This window comes from Phoxinus phoxinus (assembly GCF_949152265.1).
Source record: "Phoxinus phoxinus genome assembly, chromosome: 10".
In the NCBI taxonomy this organism is placed as follows: Eukaryota; Metazoa; Chordata; class Actinopteri; order Cypriniformes; family Leuciscidae; genus Phoxinus; species Phoxinus phoxinus.
This window is the reverse complement of record NC_136885.1, coordinates 28,842,210-28,869,179: the sequence shown is the minus strand read 5'-3', so window position 1 is coordinate 28,869,179 and position 26,970 is coordinate 28,842,210. Positions and strand designations below refer to the sequence as shown.

The window sequence follows — 26,970 nt, the reverse complement described above, 5'->3', positions numbered from 1 at the left end:
TTTGTTGACTATCTAGAAAACTATCTGGATAAGTGCATGCTATTTATTTCTTTGAGCAAAAGAATGCTTTTTTTAAACATAAGGCATAGAATCTCATTTAAATATTATTATTTGATAAATAATTTATGTTGTGATTGGGCCAGAGAGGTTTTTCTTTTTTTTTTCTTCAAAAATATTAGTTCATGTTATTGCATTGGACTAAAATGTACTGACGTTGCTCACACAGGGTATAACTATATATCCTTTTCCAATTTTTGGGGATAATTTTTTATACCTTATACCAATATTTGGTGATAATATAGCATAATGAACGATTTATGAGCAATTTTTAAAAGGCCAGTAATTTTTTAACCGGGAACACCAAAGGTGTTAGTACATACAGGGTTTTCAACATAGCGTAAGGGTAAAAAAAACAAAACAACCGAAGAAATTTGATCAAAAACCATGCCTAATTCCCACCCTAACTAGTCTCAAGATGTCTGATTTGTTGTCTAAACTGATTCTTATCAAACCCTGCTAAAACAGAACAAATTGTTCATGATGATTCCACAGCATACTTGATATAAACAACATCATCTATTAGCGTATGCTGTTCAGAAGTCCATTTGATACTCTGATGTAATTCTGTTAATGTTTAGGGCATGTACCAAACTTGTGCAATAAACCTGAGTCATGTTAGGCATATTTGGTTTGAAGTAAATAAAAACAAAACTGTGAGCGATAGAATGGATCAAAGTTGTGGTCCTTACCTTTTAGCTATACAAGTGTTCATTGATGACTCATACAGGTCACAGAATCCTTGTGACATTTCCAGAGCCTATTTTTCTGATGTAAATAAAAAGCAAAAGGGGAGCTTAATCACAGAAAGCACTAAGTAGACAGACATTCTCTCTGAAAAAACTACCTGCTTTACTTAAAGCACACTGAAAAACCCCCCACAATGCATAAACTTACCCCCAATATATATATATATTTAAGAAATGTGACTGTCATGCATTAATTATCAAATTATTTAAGAAATGACTTCAAAAAATGCAATATAACACAGTAACACACTTTTCAATCAAAACATTTTGTTAATAGAATTTGGTTAGATTTAAAATAATAATAAAACATTAATGGAGAGCAGTATTTGGACACTTATGTCCATAAAGTTAATGTTGTGACTGTGAGTTGAACTTGAGTTGAACTCAGTCAATGAAATTTACACAATTTCAGTGTGACTTAAGTGTCCAAATACAGGGAAACTATCAAAATTTCTAAGATATTCTCTGATGCCAAGTGACAAATAACTTAAAAAATGCTACAGTAAATGACAAACCATTTGGAATGCTTATGTAATTGTAAACGCATCCAAATGTCAAGCTTCTGACCCCATTAGATTAAACCCCATAAGAGTTCACTTGCAAACCTGTCTGATATCATCTGTACGACTGTGATCACATTGCAAACGCATTGCACATTGCACTGCAACACATTACAATCCTCATTAATATCTAATATAAATCAATGAAAATGAAAAGCCATGCCACATGCAGACTGAAACTTAGCATTTAAAGTGCCTAAGGTCCATATTTGACTGTTCGAGTGGAGGGAGATCATGAGAACAGATGATGATGATGCAAAGAAGCTTACAGTGTGACATCTGGGTAGAGGATTGCATAATGTAAAGAGGACAGACAGGTGGGAGGCACAAGCGTGAGTAAGTCAGTGAGCCGCCAGCCGTGACATCCTGTCAGTCAGAACCTGTAGGTTTTGTGGTTGTGCAAGACTGTCTGTTATTTTGAAGACTGCATTAATGTTAAAAGTCACTGGGAACCGGAAGTTGCGAGTGCGACCGACTTTACTTCAGTATTGTGACGTATTTTCCAGAGTGAAACTGAATATAGAATGAGAAAAATAGAGGGTGTGGCTTGTTTTTTTCCCCCTGGGAATTGATTGGATCTAGAAAAGTGGGCGTTCCTTTCAGCTCGCTGTCAGAGCTCGCATCAGACGGACAGTTGGAGGGGATGTTCTACCCAATAATCCAGAGGGGAAGTACATTGAATGAATGAGTGAGTGAGTGAGTGAGTAAAGCATTAATGTAGGACTTCATGCACCCAAAACGCTTTACAATCATATCAGGGGAGTCTCTTTCAGATTTTGATCAAAGATTACAAAGACAATATTTTTTTGTGAATCAACTAGCACAGATGAATTGTTCACCACAAGACTAGTAATGTGCACTAACAAAGTATTGATTTCATGCTGACTTGAAGGTATATAAAGAAACTGCAGTTAAAATGTAGTAGGAATCCTGTGGCTCTGGAAATATCCATCTGCATACCAAACATGTAGTAAAAATGTGATGGCATGATGTGTCAAGTTGAAGCCTGAAAAGCCCTGAACAAATTCAAAACACAATCATTAAACATGAAATAATGTATCATTACACCTCCTTTACACTGTTATGCCTTAAGGTGTACAGCATTATTCTTATACTTTTATTATGGTTGTGTTTTCTTTAGGGCTTGAGAAAAATACCATCTACAACTGTTTAGATGAAGAAAATGCAGTGTAAGCGATTTATTCATTTGACCCCATGCATCTTTAACCTTGCCAGATGCAAAATATGACAAGTTTATGGGTTTTGAATAAAAAAAAATCAGACAATCATGAAACACAATGATAATCAATACAAATCATGTTAGTGGTAATGTAACACAAATGGCTTTTATTATTCGTTTTGTTAGTTACAGGTGATCTGATTTTGGACCAATGGACCAAAATCTAGGTGTTATTTTATTCACAAATTGTTTTTTGTGTTAGAACAAATGTTGCCTGCATATTGCCCAGGAGGTTTGGGGAATATCAAGTGGCAAACAATGTTAATAGGAATGACATTTAATATTACTGACAAACTAGCACAGATAACTTCTGATTAAAAGCCTCTTCATGAACTATCATATCAGTGGTAGGGCCTACTGTTCTGTGTAACACATCTGTGCAACACTTTTTCTGTTGAAAACACCCAAGGATAAACCGGCTTTTAACTTTTCTCTGGAAGAACACACCTTTCATTTGCAGCAAGGTGTTCCTTAATGACAATACAAATCCATTATCTATTCTATATCAAAACATAAAACAGCAGTGCATTCGATTATCAGTCTTAAACAGTATAAAACAGTAGTAACAATCTTGATATAAGCTCAAATAGTCAATTAAAGTCAAATTTGATCAACTGATCCAGTGCAAGGAAGATAAAAATTGTCAGGGCACTCAGGAGAAAACAAGTCCTTTTGTGCACAAACACATACACAATATAAAAATAAATTACCATTTTTTATATAAAAATCTTTTAGTTCACATTATTTTGGAACTATTTTGGTTTTTACATTCATTTGAATTTGAAAGGTTAAAAATGAACCCAGGAGCATGAACAGGGGTACAAGTAATCACCCTGGCCTTTATTTATGAGGACAAGAGGGATGTTGCCTGCTAAACAGGTCAGGCACACAGGTTAGGCTGCAACTAATCTCAATGTCAATCCAATCTGACAGAAACCAGATGATTTGAATTAGAAATTCATAACAAAATAAGGTTGAATAACAATCCATGATCGCTACATCAAAATCAACGAGAAAAAAACAAAAAACAAAAACAACGTACTACCATTATTTATAATGCATGTTCTTTTGATAGCAATTTCTGTTGTTTAACAAAAGGACACAACAACATAACAAAAACCAGCCACTTAAAACACTGGATTAGCATCAGGACCGAACCGGCGGGGACGAACATGTACCCTCTCTAACCTGTGTGGAATCTGCTCGCTTGATTAGCTTTAAATAAAAAAAACTACATCAAAAACCTGTATTGAAGTCTTTGTCCCAATCTGCTTTACACTTAGAAGGTGATCAGCATAGAGGTCGTTCGCAGTGAAGATCATATGCAAAGCAGGAAATGAACCAGGTGGAAGTTAATAAACAGTCAAATGTATCACGTTGCAGACAAATGGCTTTCACTATTTAAAAGATATTTAACTCTATAAATGGCTGGGCAACATTTCACCTCAAAATAACAACATATATATATATATATATATATATATATATATATATATATATATATATATATATATACTGCATTAAAAATGTTGTCTATTTCAACAAAAAAATGTTTGCATAAACATTTTTATTAAAATTAAGCACATTTCCTTCCATAATTCTCATTATCATACTGTTTCTGTGTGTTTTACTTTTACTATATTTGTATTTAAATCAGCACAAAATTAAATAAACTACAAGTACTACCAAGATGTATAAATAATTTAGTTAGTTAAACAATTTAGTAAATATAGAATTTTTGTGTGTGTCAGTCATGAGAATTTAGAAATGTTCTATTACATTGATGAAATGTAATTTGAATATAAATCACAAAAACAAATCATAATTTGAAAAATTTTAATGGTCCAAAATAAGTTTAATTTTTTTATAGGTAAGAATACAATTACTGATTTCTTTTGATTTTGGGGTATATGACCTGCAATGTTTTGACAGGTTTAATGAGATTCATAATTCCACTTGCCTCTATGTTTGCTTGTGAAATTCTTAAAACAAGACAAGCCTAAATCTATTTGAATGCAAGCAGGAAACAGCACAGGAACTACTACTAACCCGAGTAAATGTTCCTCTTCTATAATATTTGTGTCATGTTTCAGAGCTAAAACAGAACACGTCAAATCAAAAGCCTGGATTCACGGTTTCAGAACAGAGAAAAAGAGCAACTTTGTGCTAAGCACAGAAGAAATGTCCTTCTCCTGCTTTTGAGCGTTTAAACGATCCAGGCCTTGATTTATTTTTTATTTTTTATAATGTGTTTCTATGGCTGGTTTTAAGTGACAACAAACAAAACAGCACCCATAATAAGGCTGGCAAAAGGTTGGCAAGGCGTTCACAGAAACAAAAGGTCTGATGGTAGAATCAAAATAAACTGAACGACCTCTGGTGAAAAATCATTAAATAAAACGGTTTCAAAATAGCAGTTTGGCAAGTTCCAGCAGGAAGGATTCTGCAAAAAGAGTTCATAGTTCAAACCTTGTCTATTCCTATGGCAACAGGTGAAACAACTGGGCCATTCTGTCAATAAAAAAGGCTTTGTTGTGATATTACTTTTTTTTTTGGTTCTCTTCTCGCCTAAAGACCAAAATTAAAGGCTTCATTGATTTCAATGAAATATTACACATGGATTAAACATGATAAACTGGTTCTTACATTGCTAGCAGCTAAACTGTAGTAAAAAAAACAAAAAACAAACTAGAATATGTGCTAAAGGCAGTCAAACTGCACAATCAGGGCACTTGGCATGTGTGAACAGAGTTGGCTGGCGTCTACAGACTTAGCTGGGGCGAATATGAACGCACCGAGGCGCACAGACAGCTGTTTAGATGCTGACGCCCATCTCATTGTCCATCATCGCCAATTTGGACGGCCCAAACCCGAGGACGAAGAGGCCCTTCCAAAAGCTCACAGATTCACAGCATGAACAAACCCTTTCCTAATGAGGGCTTGTGCTGGCTAGCTAGTTTCTCTCAGTCCTCTGCTGTTGGCACACTTGCGTGAACCCGCACACATGCATGCACGCATTTTGAAACATTATGAGGAGCCTTGCGAGTCAGAGTCTTCTTGCTGAAAGAGAACTTTCCCAGACTTTGTCCCCTGCCCTCTTCCTCGCGCCGCGGCCCCGTTGATCTCTCCCAACGGCAAGTAGGAGTAGTCCGCCCTCTTTTTGCGCGCTTTGCATTTTCTGCACGTCTGGATAAGGTTACCGGCGAGGCTGGCCAGCAGCGACGTTGCCAGGATTGCGCAGACAACCAGCCAGCTTTGTCTGCACACACATAAACAAAACACTCTCAGGGTGAGGAGTTGCACTTTGACCTCTGACTCCACCGCTGCTGCCCACAGCCTCCACAAAGCACTTGACTGCAACCATGGAAACACTGCACAATCCTTTACTTGCATGTGAAAGCCTGAACTGACTAATAAATTCATCAGTGCCACTGCTGCCACAGAGCTGTTTATCAGTACAGTCTGGGCACTTGGTGAAAGCGCGTTCTGCTAAACACGGGCCTGGAATTTGTCAGAGTGAATTTCCTTGGTAATAATCAAGTTACTCAAACACACAGATAGGGAATGGTATAATGACAAGTTATTTAAGATAACAGATTTGTTCCCCATGTTGTGGAAACTGTAGCTTTAAGGCATTGGAAAAAGCATGTCATATAATTGTACCCGACATTACAGTAGTTTTTAAAATAGAAACATTTCCACTTTAAAATGAATCAGATGATCACTAGAATGTTTTCAACAAATGCACCATGCAATTGATTTATTTCTTCAAAACCACCTGTTCTAAAACAACAACTCAATACTTCATATTAGATTCAAATATATATAATAAAACAAAAAAACAATAAATATGTATTTAAAAATAATTATATTTTAAATGATTGAATAATATATTAAATATACATTTTATTTAGTGTATATAAAATATTGAGTTGTGGTCTTCAAATATATTATATTTTCCGAGGCAATCATTTCAGCTCCATCACAGAAAATATAAACACGTTTCTGGATGTTTAGACACTTCTCATTTTTAATATGATTATCAACTAGAAACACCAGAAAAACTAAATGTCTGCTGCATTTATTTATACCATATATGTTAAATTAATTATATTTGTTTATTGTAATGGAATGCTATTCTTACACATTTATGATAAATATTTTACATGACAGTACATATAATTTTTGTATCTGACTGTATTGACATACTGAGTCATTAAAAGTTGACCAAATGGTTTGTCCTTTGTCTCAAGAAGCAGTGAGAGGACACATCCTGGCTGTTGTTATGGTGTGTGTGTGTGTGTGTGTGTGTGTGTGTAGCACTTACTCAGATAAATAGCGTCTGGGAGCATGAGATTCCTCCTCTTGTCTCCATTCCCTCCACATCTGGGTAGCCAGACAGTGACCAGCTAAAAGTATGTGGGGAAAAAACACATTTTTGAATCAAATCCATTTGTTGGGACAACAGCTCTCCTCTAAAGGCATATTTTGCCTTTCCCCCCTTTCCTAACTTCAGATGTAATCGTGGGAAACAGAAGTGCAAGTGCAACTGTTGTTGTTGGTGTTGGTAAATCAGTGCTGTGTGTATTACTATCAATGAAATGACTGTTTTTGATGAACATCTAAATGTGCCTCTAGTCTAGAGTAAAGGTGCGGTCACACAGTAGCAACATTTCAGCGAATTTGCATGTGAAAAATGAGTGTCAGCAGCTCGTTGCTGCACTCCTTACTGTCTACAGGTCTAATACAGCTTGTGTTGCCCCATTATTCAATAACAGCTTTTGGAAAGCCTGTTACACATTGTGCAAGATCAGGGACCTTGTTAAAAATAACAAGTTGTTTTTGCAGTTCCAAGTTACAAAAAACAAATCTTTTTGGGCTGACATTTTGAAAATTATATAGTATTTGATATAGTATGTTTTCATTATTTCAAAACCTCCAGGAAAGGTCCTTCTGGATTTCTCATGATATGAAATCTTTCACGTGGAGCGAACAATGGAGATGGCTGTCACCCTGAAGACAGGGAGAGATAAGCAGAAAGCCGTTCACGTGCACAGCAGACAGGAGATTCCAATCGTAATGAGCCCGTGGTGTCAAGTGAAGAGCTGTTCCTGAACTCCAAAGCACAGGGGGTTCGGGGCTTTTTATTTCTCTGCAGGGAAGCTTGAGAATGCATCTTCTTCTCACATTAAATGACAGAGGTCAGAGAGTTAAGATAGAACTAGGCTAGCTGACAGGTTCTCGTCTTGACAGATTCTCTGTCGCAGAGGTCATCACTAACACAAGGGGCTGTTGGGTAGACTGTGATTCTCCAAGGTCTCTTTTCTCAACAACCCCCCCAGCTCCGCAAACAACCAGTAGCTTTGTTTATCAGAGACTGTTTGAGTATGTGTGTGTGCGCAAGTTTGAGTAGAGAGGTTGCAATCATGTTATGGTGAATGAGCAGACAGAGAAAGGGAAAGTAGATATTTTGAAGAATGTCAGTAACCAAAAAGTTAATGGGGCTTCATTGTATTTTGTTTTTCCATACTATGGAAGTCAATCGGGGCCCCATCAACTGTTTGATTACCCGTATTCTTTAAAATATCTTCTTCATTTTTGGGTGAACTATCCCAGGTATTTTTTTTGTAATTAATTGCATTAAATTAATGAGTACAATGAATAGCCCTAGTGAAAACATTTCCAGCGAATCACAGGAAAAATGGAAGGCTCATATTACAGACAACTGGCGTACCATGTTCTTTAGTAGAGAGTGTGGACAGACACTAGCATTCGCACACATTTAGAATGTCAATGAGGAATGCTGATGGCCAAACTATAAGTAGAGAGGGTTATGTGCTGAGGAAGTGTGAGCATTAAACTGATCTATAGAGACGTCACAGGGGGAATGTGTTGTTTACACGTCGTGAGAGTGCTAATAGGGGCTGTACCGCACCTCTGTGCAGACTGATGTTTCTTTCCCCCTGGTATGTGGTATTGCAGCTTCCAGTGACAGAGTTGCATGGGCACATGTCGTGGCATTGGCACGGCTGCTTGCAGTTCAGTCCGTAGAATCCAAGAGGGCACTCTGGGATGACAAATAGAGCATGGTTAAAAAGTTAAAACTATTCATAGAGTAGATTTGCACCAAAAGAGAGTTGCCTACTTAGGCACTATATGTGCACGCTCAAAATTTAAGCTGATTCTCACAGTACTGAGCAATATTAAGCTGTTTTATATGATATATTTGACCAAACTCTGCAGCACTGCATGCATCGCTCATGGATAAGCTACATATTATTTGTGCTTATACAAGTATTGCATTGTTGAATTAGCAACATGCTAATGTTAAACTACTGGAATTAATAACATGATTTTACCAAATACAACATCTTTGTTGATCCTGGAACAACATTCCAATCAACTAATCAGATTTAAGGGACAAGTTTACAGTTTTTGTCAAGTTTAGGCTTACAACCAGGGTTAGGAGCTACTACATCAGTGTTATTCACCTATCATTTCCCTCTGATTTTAGTTATGGGAAGGGTTATGATTAGGGATACATTTTCAGACAGGAATGTTGTTCCAGGACCAACAAACTTACTTGGCAAAATCACCTAATTTGTGCACTGGCATTAAGTAACTGAACAACAAGTCAAATCGATGTAGAAAAAGTCATTCATATTCAATCAACACTTTTATCCAAAATAACTTGTGTTGCATTCAGGGTACATGTAAAACTTTAGGCATCTCCTAAACATTTACCAGGAAATATATCTCCTTCATTTTCTTAATACTTTCTTGCCACATTCACCCGACTCTCAGGACACTCAGTTGCATGTTAAATATGTTTATCAATTGTGGATCAATTGTTTATATACTAAAATCGGTTGAGATAAGACTGCATACCTTGCTCGCAGGAATCTCCATGGAAACCAGCAGGACAGGTGCACCGTCCGTGGACGGGATCACATGAGCCTCCGTTTGTGCATGTGCATGTCTGATTGCAGCCATCACCATAGAAACCTGCCACACATACTGCAAGGATACAGATGTTGTTCACTGTATTAGCATGAGGTACGTTCAGATGAACATATTGGTTTAGAATCATTAAAACTTCTGACTGTAACAAATATGTTGCAACTAATAGAACACTTAAGTAATAATCTCCCAGTAAAGAGCAAGTCAGAGCTTTATTTGATAGTTTGATAAATCTGAATATGTGTGACAGTCAAGCTAACTTTGCCTTTACCTTGACTACAGTTTAAACTCTTCCATCCAGCATCACACGCACATCCATCTGTTCAGAGACAGGGATAAGAAGAGAGAAATAAAGAGAGAATGGGGTTATCCAAAAATACTACCTTTAATGCAAGAGCGTTTTCTTTGTCAGTAGCTATAAACAATCTGTCAAAATCTAGAGATTTTGAGACACAAACGAAATAGACCTACCTGAAAAACTTCAAGCATAAGGAATACGACATAAATTGTATAAAGTAACCAAATGTATAAAAAACAAGTCATAGTCTTCACTGTGTAATTTATATATACATTTATTCTTATTAAAGTTACAAAAGTGATTCAGCAGTGAGAGATGTGTCTTTTTTGATTAAAATTAATAATGACAGCAGGTACATTTGGATGCTGTCACTTTAAGAGCGACTGCACGGATCCAATATATTCGTGCGCTTTCTTTCTCAACTGTTTACATTCACTTAAGACATAAATGACTGTGTTTACCTGCAAATACATGGTCACTTTGACACTTAAGTATGTGTATTTAACCATTCAAGACCAAATTAGTCAGCAAAAAGCACTCAGTTCAGTTCTCACGTGCTTTATAATGTGCGTGCGCCTCTCATACAGCGCTGAGAAACAGCATTCGTATAAAGCGAAATTAGTTGTCTTTCGCTGCTTACTGCACTTCAACTGTTTAAAACCACTTATTTTTAAACCGCAATACCTAAAAACACATGCAAACGATAAGCTTTTGTGACGGCGTAGCACAGTAACGTCACGTGATTGTAAACACGATAGAGACGATAGTCCAAATCTCTACCGGTTGACAAATTTCTACCGGTCAAATTTTTTTAATTCTACCAGATACAAAAACGTGTATTCCGGTATATCACCCACCCCATAATTACAAGGCATAATTAATACATTTAAAAAATATTTCTATAATGCATTATATAAAGGCTTCAAGTTAAGTGTTATTATATTTTCCTCTTGTGATCTAAAGAAGTGTGAGAGCGACTCACTCTCAGTGCAGATCCCATGCTCTCCGCATTCAGCCTGGCATGCGAGTTTGGCACATACTGCCCCGCTCCAGCCCTGCTGGCACACGCACTGGCCCTCCACGCAGCGCCCGTGGCCACTGCAGTCCTCTGGATGGCACAGCCTCTCATGAACACACAACACAGTGGATACCGCTCTTGGGCAGCGCCACTCCGGAGGTTCACTGAAGGCAAAAATGTTGTGATCAAATTGACAAATGCATCACACTGTTGTTTGTATATGTGTATTTTTGCTGTTGCTTTTACACACCAGTGGTCTGAAGGGTAATTGGCCAGGGATCCGTTGAGGATGTAAGTGGCCGAGCCGCCTCCATCCAGATTAATAGCGTTAATGACATGATGATCCTTCAGAAACTTTGCCACTTGCCAGAGGTTCATTCTGCAAAGACAGTAGTTTATTAAACACACATAAATCAAACTGAAAGTGAACCCCCGGTATACAGTACAAATGCGCACTCTCCATTTAAATGGCTCACTGTGGTTTGAATCAACTTTTTTTAAACTAAGCTGAAATTTGTCACAACTATGAGAATAAGAATGATACGCAAACTAGCCATAATAATGGTAATTAATATACAGATTTTGTATGTTTAATTTTATGTAAGTGCAAATTTAAGTGAGTTTAATCAATTGACCCAAAATCAGAGAGACAAGACTACACTGCTGTTGAAAAGTTTGGGATCGGTATGATTTTTTAAAGTTTCTAAAAGAAGTCTCTAATGCTTAAACAGGTTTTATTTAATTGATAAAAAACTGTTATATTGTAATAAATTATTACAATATAAAATGAATTTAATGAAATGTAATTTATTCCTGTGATGGCAAAACTGTTTTGTTTTTTCAGCAGCCATTACTCCAGTTTTCAATGTCACGTGGTCCTTTCAGAAATTATTCTAATATTCTGCTTTGGTGCTCATTTCTTATTAAAGATTTCTTATTAAGAATTGTGCAGCCTACTAATTTTTGTGGAAACCAAGATACATTTTTCAGGATTCTTTGATGAATAGAACGTTCAAAAGAACAGTATTTATTTGAAACAGAAACCTTTTGTAACATAAACATCTGATCACTTATTGACTCAAAGTATTAAATTCTTTCCAAAAAAAAAAGATATCTTATTGACCCCAAAATTTTTAATAGTATATTATCATGTTTTTGCTGCAAGTAAGCCTGAGTAACATTACAAGTGCATAGAAAAAAATAGAAAATAAAAAGATAAAGTATATGAATATGAAAGATAAAGTGAGAATATGGCCTCACTGGAAAAATTATTTATATCTGCTGCTTCTTGATCAATAAATCATTCTGGTTTAGTTTGTGTGGTAGCATGGACAGACAGAGGGAACAGATCAATGTTTACAGTGATAAACAGCTAACATCAGCTCAGGTTCAAAGTCCATTCTCACCCTCTTATACGCGTCTGACCATCGACGTGGAAGAGGATGAGTTTCCCCTCTACATCGTGACCCACCGCCGTACGGGCAGATATCACATCCACAAAGTCTTGAAATTTTCCTGAAACATAAAAGATTAAAGACTTTAAATATTATATTATAATATTTGAGTATGAATGTGAGAAGTACCTGAAGTCTGAACTACTATTGAAAATATATATTTTTTCTGATATAGACTGGGGTCAAAATATGTTAGGGAGCCAGATAAACAAGCTTATTATATGGTCACACTTCAGACAGGATCTTGTCAAATCTTACCGGTCTCCTGTGTTTTGTCACATTCTGCCTGAATGCTCTCATTGATGTAGATCTCGCCGTTTCTCAGCAGCCACACCACCCCACTGATCAACTGCACGAAGGGATTTACCTGATCCAGCACATCATCCTCAGACAGGTAACTAAAAATATACAGGAAAAAAAACGCAAGAAAGAGGGTGAGTGAGACAGATCAAGATGAGGTGGTGCAGCCTGATGGTTAAATATTTGGGCTGATAACTAAGACGCTGTACTGTAGGTTCAACCTCCACAAGGGGTACTGTTCTTGATCAAGAAAACACCAAGAATATGTTTGTAGGTTTCTTTGATGAACAGAAAGTTCAAAATAACAGTGTTTATTTAAAATGGAAATTGTTTGTAGCATTATAAATGTAACAGTAGAGTACATCACGACCCACTTTCAAAAACTAATAAATCCAGCAACTTCCTTTACAAAAAAAGGTTCATGGTTTGGAAAAGCAATAAAGTATAAATATTAGCACAACCCAAGGACAATTATTTGCTACTAGCTACTTACTACTATATTACTGCTAACCAGACTTTATTTTAGTGGGAGAGAATGAGCATTTTACTTCACCCAAAAAAAATAAAAATCTATATAAAAACAAATATTTTTGTTGGTCTGTTTTGCCAGAAGAGACTGTGTGTCTGTTAATACTTAACTTTGTTTATATGCTAGTTCACTCTAAGCTAACAGACATGGACTAAAAGCCACAACATTTTAGTGACAATGTCCAGAAGGTCTTTCTCTAAAATAACTGTATTTTAATTCACTTTGGATAAAAGCATGAGCTAAATGAAAAATAAGTAATCAGCAAAAAGCAAAGAAAAACATTTGATTAGCTAAGGATTATCAGTCACAGCAAAGCCACACATAAACTTTACTGACAGCAGTTATGCTGTTTTAATTCCTTAAAGCTCATCCAGGTGAATGTCCAAATATGCTATGTAAACACCTTATCTAACACCAGGCTCTCAACGTCATAATGAATGACCGAGACACCCCGGGTACATGAAGTTCCAAAGTACTGCCTATTATTAAGAGCATTGGTGCGTTATGCAATATTGCCATGTTTTTGTAAGGTTTCTATTTTAGGAAACAGATGTTCTAAGGGCCCTGTGTTCCCACGACTGACTTCCTCCCAAATTCTGCACTCATATTTAGGTTGAGGTTAGTTCTGAAGGCAGCTACAGCACCCTAGAGTGGAGGAAACCACTTTGTGCTTACAAACATATACTAACATTTCACTGAGAATGAGGAAGTGCACTTAAGTACAAAAATATCTTATTTTGTGTTCTACAAAAGACAACTTAATCATATGTTTTAAGGGTGAGAAGATATTGACAGAATTTTAATTTTTGGGTGAACTATCCCTTTAAGAGTGCAATTCAGATATAAAAGCACAGCTTAATTATAGCCAGGTCAAAAGTACACCAGCACCCAACCAGGAGAGACTAGCTCAATTTTCTATTGTTTCTTCGGTCTCCACACAAAAACAAACCCTGTGGTAATGCAAAACATCACGAGGGCCAGGAGAAAGACTGCAAAGAGTGAAACCTCAAGCTATGCCCTTACCCAAACACTAGTGTCCCATCCTTTCTGATGCCAAACTGAGCATTTTGAATTCCTCCACTGTTCCTCACCAGCTTCCCATCACATACGACATTCCCTAAACACTGCCCGGTGTGAGTGTTAAAGTAACCTCCATTCTGGGCGATGAGGCACTTTCTAGTTTTGGCAGTGAGCTCCACCAGATCTCTGTGATTCCGCTCACACCCTCCAGTGCCTCCTGGTTCCAGAATGGACACGGATCTCAGTGGGTCAAGCACCTCTGTGATATGGCCATTCGCCCATCTGTGAGCGCCAGAGTCATCGGCGATGTCGGAGATGAATATATTTGACTTGAACACTGGTGAGGTCGAGTGTTTGCTTGCTGCCCAGGTTTCGTGGGTTACGTTGCCATGGGCGATGGGCTGACAGTCTCTCACGTGGCGGTGAGAATGAGATGGCCCATGGGATTTGGTGTAGGGTAACAAGAGGTCATCATCCAAAGAATGTCTGTCAAGAAAATGTGGGAAATTAACATGATTAAATCAGAGGAATAAAGAGCAAATAGAGGTTTTTTTTTAAGCTAGTTAGGTTAACTTGGAGCATATGTGGGATATGATTCAGAGAGATGTCATAACTAATTCAGAGAGAACAGATCCCCATCCAAGTTGTACAAAGTAGCATGTGGATGTTGTTCATTGTTTTGCAGTGCAAGCACATTTTCATGCATACATGTTCCTTTTAAAGAAACATGCAATTTAGCATTTTTCTCAGTCTGAACCTAAGACAATGTTATCTGAGGAAAAAGTCAAATCAATTAAGGAGCAGCAGATGTTTAGACGTTCAATCCTTATGTAAGCCTGGGTTCAGTGTGTGGTTGCTGGAATCCTCTTACACTATGCAAATGCAAGATGCAAATTATCTGTAGATTCAGTTGGAGTAAAGTACTGTACTGCAAGTATTTGTACACAAAGCTTAATGAAACTTAACCAATAATGCTTTAAAAATAGCTAGGCTTAGCTAATTACTGATTTGCAAAATTTGGTAAAGATTGTGGTAAAATTCCGATGTTTCCGTCAGAATAAATAAAATCCTGAAGCGAGTGTGCTGTTATACTTTGCGTCTAAAGAGTTAAAAAACAGACAGCAAGGAATGCTGATTAATTAGGTATCTTTAAAATAAAAACTTTACAACTTTGGGATGCCGTCACTTTCACTTTTTGTGAGTGAAAAGGTCATTAAAAAGCATTAAAAAGCTTACCATTCCATTTCATCTTGTGTTCTATATTTAATTTGGAACTCACATATGAATGTCTAATACTTGACATACATTTTTGCAGCATCCCTGCTTGTCAGTGTAGTGAGGCCAATAGACAGTGGCATCTTTCCTGACCTTTGGTTGTAGTATGGATTGCATCTTCCAAACTGGCATAGGATAATGTACCCAAATGCCTGACATCCACAACAATCTAACGAGGCTGACTCCAGCTCCTTTTTCGCCAGCTCCTTATTCGTCGAACTATTCGTTCCACCTTAAAACAATCTATGACTTATATTCTTCATCTCTACCCTCACCCTCTGTCTTCTATAAAACTTACTAAAATCAACCTAAACGCAGGCGAAAAAAAAAATGCCTGCCAGTACTGAACAATAGTGCCAGCTACACAGAAATACACTTTGCATAAATTCATGATTTTTGTTTTTTATCTTTGAGTTATTGGTTTGAGTAGGCTAAGATGTGCAGTAAAAATTACCAAACATTTTAGAAGGCGTATTTGGATGTAAAATTTTATGTTTTTAAATGGAATTTATATATATATTCTAGTCTAAAATGAACTCACTTAAAAACCTTGACACTGAAAGCATGTGGCTACAAACATGTGCAACAAACATGTGTCTCCTTCACTTTCGTGTTGTCAAACATGTAAAGCACATGGTAAATCGCTTTTAATTTTATTGTGTGGAGGGGATGTAATATGATATAAATAGTTATTTTATTTCTTTGGTTGAACATTATTATTGTATTTTAAATGCAATTTTCTTAGCGCCATTTATAAATGACGATGTCTTTTAGAATGAACATAGCTTATTGCAAGAGATTTGCTAAATAAGTTAAAACAACAAAATACATTAACTTCAAAAAGAACATCTTACAAACATGTCCCTAAATCTCCATCCCAACCAGGCGTTTGGAAACATTATACAACTTCAAGACTTTGATCATAACTGCACTAACGTTAACGTTACATGATACACGTCCTTACCGGATGTCTTTGCACTGGCACAAACATACTCCTAGACATATTAGAAACAAAGAAATCTGATCGAAATTAACAGACGGTGTTGCCATAAGACATATGTATAACACATACAAATAAAATAAGTTACTGTCCCGTTTCTATGCTTCGACGAACTGACTTTCATTTGTGTTGGTCATATGATGCAAATCACATGATCAAGCCAACTGATCTTATCTGTCAATCAATTTATTCTCCCTAAGCGCAGACAAACAACTCTGCGAAAATGTTTAATACCTATTGACTGCATTCACATGAACAATAATTACATTTCCCCCATAAAGTTAATATGGTTCACTCTCATACATAGCTTAATTCGATTTGGATAAAAAAGATTGTTTACATCGAAGCGGAACCTAATGTCAGAAGTTCCTGCGAACAGGGGAGTTGTAATATGACACACACACGCAACAGCTCAAGGATACTGGACGCATGGGGTTTGTTATGGCATCCAGTGTAAACATAAAGAATGGACTTTTAACCACCAAAATCTCTCTGCACAAAAAGATTCCCTATCCCACATTTAGACATAGGCCAACAGAGATCAAATGCACAAGAGCATTAACAAATTCGACAGGACAGCACAATGAACAGTATTGCATTGATATTGTAAGGTAAGTTGGGGATTTAAAGATCGATTTACTTTGAATATGTTACCTAAAAGTAAATATTTTTTTATGTAACCGGAAATACATGTATACGTCAGAGTAGTATTCCCTGAGTATTCCTGTGCATGTAGCTAGAAATGTCTTGATGGTGTAACTTTCCAGATATTGAAAATAAATAGAAAACTTGTTATTAAAAGGCTGAAATTAAATAAATTAAATGCAAAAGTTATTTGGCAAAAAAAATCATGTTTTTTTTACTTGTCGACTTTTTCCGTATGCATTATGCATGGATTTTCAGTACTTTTTATCTGATGGTTACAGCACTTTTTTACAACACTGAAACAAGCATGAATTAAATATTAAGAACTTGGCAAATATGCTTTAAGCGGAATGTTTAAAGTCATCATTAAATAAAAATGGACAATTCCTAATTTGTATGGAATTTTGCAGTATTATTATAAATTATGTATCTTTTTATTTATTTATTCGAGTGCCCTTGTTAACTTTCAATCAAAATAACTTCCCCTCCCTCTTGCAGCCTCTTCTCTTCTCTTCTCTTCTCTTCTCTTCTCTTCTCTTCTCTTCTCTTCTCTTCTCTTCTCTTCTCTTCTCTTACTGACGCGAGGGCGGTGCAAACTGTCACTCGCATGAGATCACAGCAATAGCAAACCACAACGATCCAATCAATTCCCCATGGACAAAATCAAGTCCCGCCCTACATTTTTCTCATTAAAGAAGCCATTTCATTCACAAATCCCTCATTTTGAAAATCTTTATATGATAATGATAACTGTTATGCCAGTTAGTTTTGTAAATGGTAGGTAAAAGACACAACAGATCCAAGTGTAGTGTATAACATTGAACTGTCACCCATAGGAAGAGGGACTATGATGGATTTTTATGTTCATTGCTTCTTCCTGAGGCTGTTCGTCGCTCTACACTGGCACTGAGGGCGTTCAATGTAGAACTGGCACAGGCAGGTATTCCAGCTTATAAGTGCAACAATGTACAATCTTATTTATTCAATTCAGATTATGCTTATTTAATTTATGTACATTTCTAACTGTGTATCATAGTATAAAAACAAAGCCTTAAGACATAAAAGTGCTTGTAGTAAAAATACACATGTATATGCTCATATACTATTTGCTGCTTCTCTTTTAGATTAAGGACTCTGTTTCCCAGAAAACCATTGGTTTAATGCGAATGCAGTTCTGGAAGAGCGCAGTGGAAGACATTTACAGAGATGACCCTCCATCCCAGCCCATCGGTGCAGAACTGTGGAGGGTAGGTCTTCCATCTGTAAATGAACGAGTTAAATGACTAGGGATGGAGATAGTTCACCCAAAAAGTAAGGCTACATTAATCTAATCAAAAGAGACCATAAAGACATTTATAATGTTACAAAAGATATACATTTAAATTTATGCTGTTCTTTTTTTCTATTCATCAAAGAATCCTGTGATTTTTCTATTCTTCAAAGAATACTTTTTCTTTTTTCTATTCATCAAAAAATACTATATCTCTGTGTTCTCAGGCAGTAAGGAAGCACACATTAACAAGGAGGTGGATGTTGAGAATCATATCTGAAAGAGTAAGTAGTAATTTCAGTCCTAATATACGATTAAAGAAAATACTGGAAAGTTCTCTTAAAATAACTCATTTTAACTCTGACAGCTGTCCGAGAGATATGCATGGCTAATTCTGTCATTCTGTGAGTCGACACATTATGCAGTCTGTCTGCCCTCTGGCAATTGTATTAAAAAAAATCTGTTTTGATAAGGAGAAAGACATGGAGGACAGAGCGTACAGAAACCTTCAGGATCTGGAGGCCTATGGTGAAAACACACAATCCTCGCTTCTTTACTTGCTGCTGGAGACACTTGGTGAGCAGCTTTTCTGTGGAACACCGGAGGAGATGTTAGGTGGAATATTAGGAGCTGGCAGCCTCAGTCAACATTCACTGTTGGATAGGGAAAAGATGCAATAAAAGTAAATGGTAACTGAGGCTGTCAGTCCCTAACATTCAGCCTTTTGTTCTTTACAATTTTCCATTGCCACCTCCAACCATTCAGAATAACTGAACTCATTACTTAAATTTTGAAAGGAACTATTATTATTAATAAATTAAGCTTAAAGGCTTATGTTTTGTTTGTTTGTTTTTTGTTTGTTTTTTGTGCTGTAAGTTTGCTAATATAGTTCCAACAAAAAATATAGTTATATTATGAAATATTATTTTCAATTAAAATAAATGTTTTCTATTTATATATATATATATATATATATATATATATATATATATATATATATATATATATATATATATAGAAAATACTGGAAAGTTCTCTTTATATTTATATATATATATATATATATATATATATATATATATATATATAAAACATTTATTTTCGGAGCACATGCGTGTTATTTATTTTCGGAACACACATTGGAGAATAAAAAAACAAGTATCAAAATATATATGCTAAATAATTATTGAAAATATAAACATAAATGACAATATTCACAATTGTTTTATAAATCTGTTAATTCACCACAGGGATAAAAAAAAATAGAAGGGGAGGTTTACAGAATATATCATTGTTAAACATGGGATAGTATCCATTACATCAGAGAATAGCCAAAAATAGCTAGATTGTGGTCAGGTTGAATGTTAATCTCAATGCGCTTGAAAACTATTAAAAAATGTTAGACCAGAAATCATACAAATTAGGGCAAAACCAAAATAAATGTGCCAACAAAACAATAGCATTTAATTGAATATAAAAGTATTTACTGTCACTTTTGATCAATTAAATGCATCCTTGTATAAAAAAAATTAAAAAAACTTTTACTTGGTAGTGTTGCCCCATCCTTCAATAACAGCCTTGCATTACAAGATTACAAACCAGTCCACTGAAAATATGATGCAGATATGATGCAGCATAAGCTGAAAATTTCATACCGAAGAAGTTTAGTCAGAATATGCTTTTTATCATTTTATTTTATACTTTTTTTTTTTAAGTTAGAATATTAGATTTGTCATTATATGACCTATTTGGGAATGCAGAATCCCTGACCACATTCAAAAGACAACTGAAAACTCATCTCTTCCGTGAGCACTTAACATAAACAAATATATATATATATAAAAAAAAAAAACTTCTCTTTAATCCTCCCTTGTTTGGCTTATGCTACTCTGAGCACTGCCAGAACTTTGTATTTTGAGCACTTCTTGCGTTATTTTTGCCTCTTCACGATGACTCGCTTGCTGTAGTCCTCAGTTGTAAGTCGCTTTGGATAAAAGCGTCTGCTAAATGACTAAATGTAAATGTATTTAAAAAAAGAAAAAAAAAGAAGAAAAAAAAAGATAATCTGAGAACTTTTTTTGAGTAGTAAAACAATTGGATACTCACAATTTGACACAAAAGTCGAACCTGGTCTCATAAAGTTGTTGTGTGCTTTGTGCATGTGTTTATGTAGGTGTGAAAAACGTCCATGCAGACCATGCCGCAAGCCACATTGGCAAAGCCCAGGGCATCTTGACCTGCCTGCGGGCAACCCCCTATAACAGCAGCAGACGCAAAGTCTACCTGCCCATGGACATCTGCATGCTGGTGGGTAAATCTGCTGTCACCCTATGATGTGTGTAGCTGGCTGTAATTCCAAGCTTTTCTGACATTAGAGTTACTGTTGTGAAGGACTAGGGACATTTATGTGGATGAAGCTGCCCAGTGCCCTCTCGCCTGTAAAGCCCAATCCCATGGTCTTTGTGTTAGCCATCTGTCGTCATTGCAGCATGAACAAACCATTAGAAATGGGATTTAGAAGATTTTTCCCTTAGAGGAACAAAAGAAAAGAAAATCATCTGTCGTTTATCTCTCAACTAATCTCAGTTAGAGTATTAAGATCAAACTGCGTTATGTACAGTAGTGGCCTAAAGTTATGTCTGGAAGAGAATTGGTTTGGGGATTTGTTTTTAATGACCTACAAGTTCTATTAAACTATCGAAATATGAGGAAAATATGTTATATTTTTAAGTGTTTTCAATTTGAGGGAAGAACAAAACAGTTAACTTGGTTAAAGTTTTATCTGGAAATTATTTGGTAAAAAAAGGGGTAAACTACAGCTACAAGTTTTATTTTGCTATGCAAAAAAATAAAAATGCATAGAAAAAAAAAAAGCGAGCACAACTATGCAATATGAAGATGCCCATTTTGCTAGGACATCACTTTTGGCCACTACTGGTTTTTTTTTTTTTGCTGTATGATTGCACTTTCACCAGAAGAGGGCACTGTTGTGTCACCATAAATTATGTGAAGATGTTGTTTGGTTTCTGAGATTGTCAAATGCTCACTAAAGGCCAATTTGTACCGAACCAACAGACGCTGACAATCCCGGACAATCACAAGATTACAGAATGTCTCTTTTCAGACATTCTATGACCCAACAAACGCAGATTTAACATGTTCAATCGGTGAAAACAAATATCGTTGATAATGCATTGCAAGTACAATGTTGAATTAAAGGAAATGGCAAGTCTTTGAAGGTATATCTACATTCATTGCAGTTGTTTAGAGAATATTTGCTGAGGGAACCTGTCAAGATTTGCCAAATCAGTGGCGGCTGTGGCGAGCAGTGGTACCTACACTTAATGTTGTCACATTTTCCAGTTAAATATATATATATTTTTTTTAAGGTAATATTGTAATTATTGTTCTAATTATTAAAACCAGCTATAAATCTCATCAAGTTAGTGTTTTAACCATTTTTAGATTTATACCAAAATAATTACTAAAGGCAGTAAAAATTTTAACAAAATATTTTATTTGTGAACTAATGTTCAGCTGTTCTTTTTAATAGTCAACTTCTTTTCGAATCATCAATCAGCAAAGCTTGGTAAACACTGGTTTCACACAAAAATGTAAGCTACTTTCACCAAGCTCATTGCTCACTAAAACCTCCACAGTCATCACGTTTTCAGGCCTTGTCAAGTTTGATTTTGACGTGATAAAGCAGTGATATATTTAAGTGGGTGAGATGTTTACTTACTTTTTAAATAGTCTTCCCATTTACGGCATTATGCGAAAACAATAGGTGGGATTTATCTCACAAACCAATCATAACGCGATGGAGTCATTGCCTTCTCTAACGTGACTTTCATCCATTCGTTTTCAATTACCCCCCACCAAACCCAGCACACGTAGGGGGTCTGTTAAAACACAATGGGCTCAGAGACTCCTGCTCTAACTTTACCTGCTGGTGTCACTGTTGAACAGTGTTAGTAAACGAGTGATTTATACACTTTTCAATGTCATATTTTGTAATATTTGCTCTCTTTTTTTTTGTATTTTGTATTATTTTCTTATCCAATTTTTTGAGGAGGCACTGCCTTCCTTGTCTCCTCAGAGGAAACTCCCCTGAGCCAAATGTGTTTGTAAAACAATGCAAGGTGTACTTCTGGGTATTTTTTGTTAGGTAAACTGTGAATACAAGCCTCTTGGCGTCTGCAAGCCATTTTTGTTCCAGTTTAAGGGCTCTGCGTGATGTGAAACCCCCCGTTCAATAATCAGATCAGATCAGATCAATAATGATAGCACCCCTACAATTACACTGCCTGGTTATTCATGCCAATGCTTTATTTAGCCATACAGCTTTTGTTTGAGGAACAATTGACTTTTAAATGAAATTCTAAATGAAAGCTTTTGCAGTATGTGTTTATTGATCCCGTGCTATCGTGGATTTATTCATGTTTGTTAAGATCACAGTTAAAGCAGTGCAATCACAGGCAAGAAGAACTTCACACTTGTTCATTTATGTCTTCCTTTGAATAATATTTTCACAAATTATAAATAAGTGTAATTTCAGCATATATATTTTTTTGAAGACGTCTTGGGATGCGGAGTTGTAAACACACCACGTCTTAAGTTCTGCATACAGATTTTTCACAATTTAATCCAGCATACTAATTTGTTCTGATGTTTAAGAATGTTTGGTGAATGCTGGAAAATCTAAAATCTCACGAAAATCTCATGAAAATCTATAAAGATAAATCTCATTAAAACTGTCAAGAAATGTCTGGGTCGTATTTCACCCCAAAGTCCAGTTTTGTGTGTGAATTTGTGAAATTAAGCCTATATTTAAGACCATGACAGTATTTAGACATTATTTTCATGCTTACTTTCATGAATTTAGCACATCCTCCCCCTTTCCAATTTCCAGAAGCCTTTTTTATTCTATTATTTTAATTGTAAAATAGTACAATTGACACCATACGTAATTTTTTGGTTGTACTGAGATTGATTTGTTCTAATAAAATAGTAAAAAATATATAATAAGAACAATCATAACGATTTTTATTACTAATGAGTGAGATTTTATTACAGTAATTAGAATTTAAGGGGAAAATGTGCTTAATATGTGCTTTTTCTTTGATTTTTGGGGTAAAATATGACCAGTATGTTATTGTTATGGTGACTGAAACATGAAGGGATAAGGAACAGATTGTGATCACATCAAGCTCCTCTTTCTGTCTATCAGCAGAGGTTTACTGATAATGCATTTCCACTGTTTCTCACCCAGCATGGAGCGTCTCAAGAGGATTTCATCCGTGGCAGCAGGGACCAGAACGTCAGGGACGTCGTTTATGACATTGCCAGTCAAGCCCATGTCCATCTCCAACACGTATGCAAAGCCCTTCAATTTAAAATCTGTGGTCAGATGGGAGATGTTGACTGTTGTATGTTCCTCCATTTGCATACTAACTTCATTAAATTCCACAAGGGAGAGCACCCCTCCTCCACAAGCCGCACTTATGACCCTTGATTGTTGCCCTCTCCTCATTACTGAAATTATCAAAAGTCCAGTGTAACCAAAGAGCATTTCAGGGTATATCTGAGAAAATGTGAATCAGAGATTTCATCAGATGTTGCTCACCCCACTTTGCATATCTGGTCGGGTGGTATGACTCAAGGTTAGCGCCCAATTAAACTCGCTGGTGAAGACCACGTTTAAAACATCACAAACAAACAAGGGTTAAACTAGAATTTGATCCTTTTTATCCAACTTTTTATGTATTTGTGAGGGTTAAAAGTTTGGGTGAGCCATGAAAACATTGCCTTTTGCCCCAATTAATTACATTTTGCATAAATAATAGCCTGTTATTGAATTAAGATTTTTTTGCAATGTGAGATCATTTTCATGACAATTAAGCACATTTCCCCCCATTAATTTGCATTATCGAAAGGCATTCAGATGTTTTAGTTGTATTTTTATTATTATTCATATTATTTTCAATGTTAATTTTCATTACTGTAAAGCGGTAAAAAAATTCACTGTATTAATGAAAATATAATTAAGTACTGTAAAATACTGTCTTTTTATACAATTTTATAAAATACAATAATTCTTACAAAATAATACATTTATTCAGATTTAAAAAAAAAATATTAAGCCAGTATAGACTACCATTGAAAATGATTGGAGAACTGTGCTTAATTGTCATGAAAATAAATTCACAACTCAAGAAAACTATAATTCTCTTTGAGCAAAATATGTTTCTTTTTTTATATTGGGCTGAAATATGACCTTGACAGGTTTGTTTGACCCAATTTGATTTACCATGAGACTGGCTCAGTAATTGAAGGGTTTGTGTGATATACTATACAGCACAGTTGCGAGGACTTTGATATCTTGTCATCTCATTACTGCACGTTCTGTCTTACAGGCTAGATCATTCAACGAGAACGTTCCACATGCGGCCATGCCTGCGTTCCTACAAACGGTGAGTAATTTCATCTCTCAGCTTCTCTCTCCTCCTTACGCCTCCCTAATGTGTTGTGACACAGAGAAGCTCATGGCTTATCCTCATTCTGCCTCCCCATCGTCCAACATGACTCCTGCTCCCTGGAGGCGCCACTACCATCTCATGGTCTGATTACACATCTTGAGCCTTTTTTTTATTTATTACTCTTTTACAGTAATTTCTCTTAACAGAAGCCCGCCTCAGAAGAGCTGAGGGAATAACTCTTAGCGTATTACGAGGCAACGCATAGGGAAACACTGTTATTTTCAGTACAATTCATGTTTTAGCCAGCTGAATGATTTTTTGTGTGTGAACTAAATGTCCTTTAAAGCATTTTTATTTCACTTTCTGTCACTGTAATATTCTGCTCTTACTTTCCATTTCCACATCCCTGTGTTTGACTGTCATTTGAATTCTTTAAAGCCATCCTTTCCCCACAGGCCATCTAGTGACACATCGCGCTCCACTTGCTTCGGCTGGTGTTAACTGTGTGCTCACGAAAGGACTGTACTGTTAGGTTTGACATTTGAGGAATGTATTTTTGTAGTACAGTTGCAAGAAAAAGTATGAAGAAAAACACAAACTTTTTTGTTCTTGTGAATGGCAAATTCCAGATTTTATTTTTAGGACAGGTTTGCAATAACCAAATTCCCATCTTCCACTTCCACATCTTTACATGGTAAACTATATTGTTCAAAACAAGATTTTTTTTTTTTAAAGAAATAAAATGCTTTTATTCAGCAAGGAGGATTTACATTGATCAAAAGTGATTCTAATTCTGAAAAAAAATTTTTTTTATATTAAGTAGCACATAATGTTTTCAACATAAACGATTTAGCATCAAATCAGCATATTAGAATAATTTCTGAAGGATCATGTGACACTGAAGACTGCAGTAATGATTCGGCTTAAAAACATATTGAAATAGAATACAGTTTTTGTAAATTGTAATTATATTTCACTAATACTGTTTTACAGCCTTGGTGAGTACAAGAGACTTGTACGGTAGTGTATGTTCAGTTAAGACCTGAACTTGTATTTTGTGTTATTGATTGTTCTATTGTTGTGACTTTTTAATTAGCAAATTTGTAACAAATGTATGCATAAATCCAGATAAAGCTGAAGGGTTCACATGTTTTTTCCTGCAGCTGTATCTTAACTCCAAAACATCAAGATATTAAATTTGTTTTGTTTAAAGATTATAAAAGAGAAAAGTGTAATGTCACCACTCTACTAAATTTCTAGCTGTATATATTTCTTTTGCCATTCATTCTTTTTCTTTAGTAGTTTCAATAATGTATCATCCTCCAGGTTTGCACAAAATGAATTAAAGTAGGAGTTCCTGAGCATCTTTGTGTCCTGTGCCACAGGTTGTTTTGGAGGACTACCTGCAGAGAGTGAGGAAAGTAGATTTCGACGTGTTTCACCCCAGCCTACAGAAGAGGAATCCAATGCTGCCCCTTCAGCTGTATTTACGATCATGGAGGAAGACCTATTGATAAGTTTGATTAACATCTGATTCTCGTCCCTGTCAAACGAGCCAACTACTTGCAATAAATCATCTAGCTACTGTATGTTGACCATTTTTATGTGTTCATGTCTTTTTTTCATGCTGGTATAGATGAAAGGAAATAGTTTGATTACTAAATAATTACCAAGTTTCACAGAAAATATCCACAACCAAAAAAGTCAATTATATTATGTGAACATCATGTGTTTGAACAAACAACAGCAAAACACATTTTAGAGATAATACAAACTATCTCAAACTGTTTTGAATTTGTTAGAGTATCTGAATAGCGCTGGTGACATTGAAGCAAATATGTTCACAACTTGACTCATGGAACGAGTTTCATAATGAATTCAATTATTTAAGGCATTTGCAAAAAAATTGGCAACAATTTTACATATTTATAGCGGAGGAACGTTTCATATGCCCCCTCCTGATAGGCAAGGTCAACCAATTCTGTTTTCATGCTGCAAGTGTGATGCAAGGTGGTGTATTTTTTTGTGGCACAATCATGAGTTTATTTAGTCATGAAAAATACATGTCCTCTCTCTGCCACAAAATCTATCATCTGATCGACAAGAAAACAACTCC

General features: G+C 35.8%; 2 protein-coding genes across 3 annotated transcripts; one reads left to right on the top strand and one right to left on the bottom strand.

The window, feature by feature from the left end:
- Positions 1 to 2,688: 2,688 nt before the first annotated feature.
- On the bottom strand, positions 2,689 to 16,622 carry nagpa (N-acetylglucosamine-1-phosphodiester alpha-N-acetylglucosaminidase). Its single transcript, XM_079627114.1, has 11 exons — positions 16,425 to 16,622; positions 14,189 to 14,671; positions 12,595 to 12,734; positions 12,289 to 12,397; positions 11,133 to 11,261; positions 10,847 to 11,046; positions 9,838 to 9,885; positions 9,495 to 9,623; positions 8,542 to 8,673; positions 6,934 to 7,015; positions 2,689 to 5,865 (listed from the first exon to the last, which is right to left on the bottom strand). The coding sequence occupies exons 1-11, from the start codon at positions 16,508 to 16,510 to the stop codon at positions 5,634 to 5,636; spliced, it is 1,770 nt and encodes a 589-aa protein (XP_079483240.1). The 5' UTR covers positions 16,511 to 16,622; the 3' UTR covers positions 2,689 to 5,633.
- On the top strand, positions 16,612 to 26,454 carry ndufaf6 (NADH:ubiquinone oxidoreductase complex assembly factor 6). Of its 2 annotated transcripts, none has more exons than XM_079627115.1 (9): positions 16,612 to 17,071; positions 17,942 to 18,041; positions 18,230 to 18,352; positions 18,603 to 18,659; positions 18,849 to 18,951; positions 20,549 to 20,682; positions 23,648 to 23,749; positions 24,792 to 24,848; positions 26,240 to 26,454. In XM_079627115.1, the coding sequence occupies exons 1-9, from the start codon at positions 16,890 to 16,892 to the stop codon at positions 26,366 to 26,368; spliced, it is 987 nt and encodes a 328-aa protein (XP_079483241.1). In that variant the 5' UTR covers positions 16,612 to 16,889; the 3' UTR covers positions 26,369 to 26,454. The 2 variants fall into 2 exon arrangements, with proteins under 2 accessions (XP_079483241.1, XP_079483242.1); XM_079627116.1 differs by having other exon boundaries at positions 16,839 to 17,071; positions 17,942 to 18,045.
- Positions 26,455 to 26,970: the final 516 nt, after the last annotated feature.

Excerpts from the sequence above, each read along its gene's own strand:
- ndufaf6 (XM_079627115.1), top strand. The coding sequence starts at position 16,890 with ATGGGGTTTGTTATGGCATCCAGTGTAAACATAAAGAATGGACTTTTA. Across the intron at positions 18,353-18,602 it reads TCGGTGCAGAACTGTGGAGG|GCAGTAAGGAAGCACACATT; the intron begins GTAGGTCTTCCA and ends CTGTGTTCTCAG. Across the intron at positions 18,952-20,548 it reads CTTGCTGCTGGAGACACTTG|GTGTGAAAAACGTCCATGCA; the intron begins GTGAGCAGCTTT and ends GTGTTTATGTAG.
- nagpa (XM_079627114.1), bottom strand. The coding sequence starts at position 16,510 with ATGGCAACACCGTCTGTTAATTTCGATCAGATTTCTTTGTTTCTAATA. Across the intron at positions 14,672-16,424 it reads TGCCAGTGCAAAGACATCCG|ACATTCTTTGGATGATGACC; the intron begins GTAAGGACGTGT and ends TTTTCTTGACAG. Across the intron at positions 8,674-9,494 it reads TGGAGATTCCTGCGAGCAAG|AGTGCCCTCTTGGATTCTAC; the intron begins GTATGCAGTCTT and ends TTGTCATCCCAG.